We start from the raw sequence: 2,500 nt of genomic DNA, 5'->3' as shown, positions 1-2,500 counted from the left end.
ATTCTCGAACGTTACGTCGCGCCTCTCCTCTAGTAAGTTGTAGCCTTTGTGTCTGCTCGCGCTCGGCAAACCTGCTGAGTTGTACGGTGTTAATCATCAAATTACATGCTGACTAATGAGTGATGGCCTAAATTGCAGGCTGAGTAATGAATAGATGGAGGCAGTTCTTATTAGTCTCAGAAAACCCATTGATTTATGTAGCGCCATGCACCATGGAGTTACTCTCCTGAAAACGATATCTACATCAAGAAGTAATATACTCTAATAAGTATTTTCATCTTAACTCTAGTCCTTGGGCCTCCAGGCTCAGTTTTTGTTTGAGTCAGGCAGAGCTATAATAAAGCCCTATGACTCCTTATAAAGCTTGTTAAACACAATGTGTGCAGTCTAACTGAGTCAGGATCATGATTCATGCACTGTACACAGCAGCATGTGCTGCTGATTTATGACCAAGCACAGTTCATAGTCAAAATTACAATTTGAGGGATAAAAAGATTAATTACTATTTGTGGCCTGCAATTTCATGAGGCTAGTGGATTGCAGCTGTAGAATGATAGTGCTCTACATCAGTTTGTAGTCAGCCATTCACAGATTATTAAAGCTTTGCAAGATTAAGTGCTCCTCCTGCCTGGTTTGTGCTCAGGCAATATGCTAGACAAAAAAGGACCACAGGGATAAATCTGAAGCTAGCAATAGCTGGACATATGTCATAATTGCCAGTTTCCCATAAATCCACAGCCAGTATAGAAAGCAGCCCATGATGCAGACATCATATCATGACTGTAGTGATTGCTATATATGGCCTCAAGACCTGTAACTTTGTTACTGCACTACCATTTTTGCAATATATTGGATAACCCTTTGACTATTTTCCAGTCTAATTATAAATAGAAGTAATCATTGCTTTGTGAAGGGGGGAAAAAAAAAAATCGCTTCCTCAGGACAGGTCGTAAAATGAGGTTCGCAGCTGTGATAAGGTTTGAGAAGAAAATTGCACATTGCGTGTGAATTTGTGCTCACAAACAGCTGTTGAGATAGATATATATATCTCTCTTTATTAATATATACCGCTTAAATTGACTCATCTGTTTATTTTCTAGCACTTAATGAACCAACCATAGATTATGGCTTTCAGAGGTTGCAGAAAGTTATTCCACGACATCCAGGTGATCCCGAAAGGTTACCAAAGGTTAGTAAAGAGTCAAAAAGCATTTGTTTTTTTTTTCTGATTTAATAGCTGTCGCTAAGTGATGCCATATACTGCTTATCACTTATAAAATAATGCCTTGTAAGAACTCCGGCTAATGTACCAACTTCTTAGGTGGGTATGTCAAGCTACAAGATCAAGCAACCTTCATTCTTAAATTTGACCTGTTTTCCATGTTAATTCTTTGCCATTAAGTTAATCGACAATTTTTAAGATCGCATTTGATACCTGAAAAAGAGTGTTTTAAAGGAGGAGAATGGTTTTTCTGATACAAATATTTTGGATTCTACAAGAGGGACATAAACTTCCCGCGTAATGAAATAGTTCAATTAAACATTTTCCACTCCAGTAGCTTGTAGTGATTTCAATCTAAGCAGCCCCACTCTGATCTGTGATTATTTGACTCTTGTTTTCCTTTCATTTTCTAAAGCTCGATTCAGTTTAATCTTTTGTTTACAAAGCTTTTGTTATAAGTCCCTGACTTAGCAGGCTAACAAATGAAGTCCACATATTAATATCTAGAGGGACTTTTCATTTAAATTCAACAAAGACAAAAGCTGCCTGTGTTGTTTATGCACATGACACATATCACAGAAATTTCATTTTGATGTAAAACATTAAAGATAAGTCATGCTTATAATTTTTTTTCCCTTTTCTTTGATATAATATTGTCTTTTTTCCTTTGGTGTACAATCTCTGATTTTCAAGGCAAACTTGAAAACACAAATGAAAAATGAAGTCGTAACATTATGACTGATTATTTTGTATTCTGTTCCTGTGTGCATCAAGTCTTGACCACCTCTGAGTTTTATTAACACAATAAAACCTTTTAGACATTACCTTTTAATGCTCAGCGTGAACATAAGCAATATCATTAGGTTTCTCTTTTAATTTGTGAGCGTGCCAGCAACTCATATCAGATATTCACTGTCACAATAATTGGAGACAGACTGAAAGATTGTTCAAACGCAGGGCGTTTCGCTGAGGGGTTTTTGTTCCTGAGGTTTGAGCTCCAGCAGAACAAGTTTTACCTCCAGAAGAACCAGCACCATCAATATCATTACCCATAGGGCTTCTGCTGCCAGCATTTCGGTCTCTGGATTGATATACGTATTAATGATATCACTGCTTCTTGGCTTTCCAGATATGTATGTTATCACCCTCGGTATAAAAGTCAATGTAAATGTGCAGCCCTTTCCATTAGGAACCTTATGAAAAGAAACTCATGGGAGATTTGTGACAGTTTGCTTAAAATATTTTGAATTTGGGAGGACATTTTAGAAAGAACTGTTG

At 37.0% G+C, this 2,500-nt stretch overlaps 1 protein-coding gene across 7 annotated transcripts in view; it reads left to right on the top strand.

Annotated features, from left to right (window-relative positions):
• Window positions 1-2,500, top strand: part of EBF3 (EBF transcription factor 3) — a 120,975-nt gene that overhangs the window by 101,298 nt on the left and 17,177 nt on the right. For all 7 annotated transcript variants that reach the window (XM_068397975.1, XM_068397974.1, XM_068397972.1 and 4 more), the window contains exon 11: window positions 1,101-1,189. In XM_068397975.1, the coding sequence (XP_068254076.1) occupies window positions 1,101-1,189 (89 nt within the window). The remainder of the gene's footprint in view (window positions 1-1,100; window positions 1,190-2,500) is intronic.

This window comes from Nyctibius grandis, chromosome 4 (assembly GCF_013368605.1).
Source record: "Nyctibius grandis isolate bNycGra1 chromosome 4, bNycGra1.pri, whole genome shotgun sequence".
In the NCBI taxonomy this organism is placed as follows: Eukaryota; Metazoa; Chordata; class Aves; order Nyctibiiformes; family Nyctibiidae; genus Nyctibius; species Nyctibius grandis.
The sequence above is the reverse complement of the archived record's forward strand: the minus strand, read 5'-3'. Positions and strand labels throughout refer to the sequence as shown.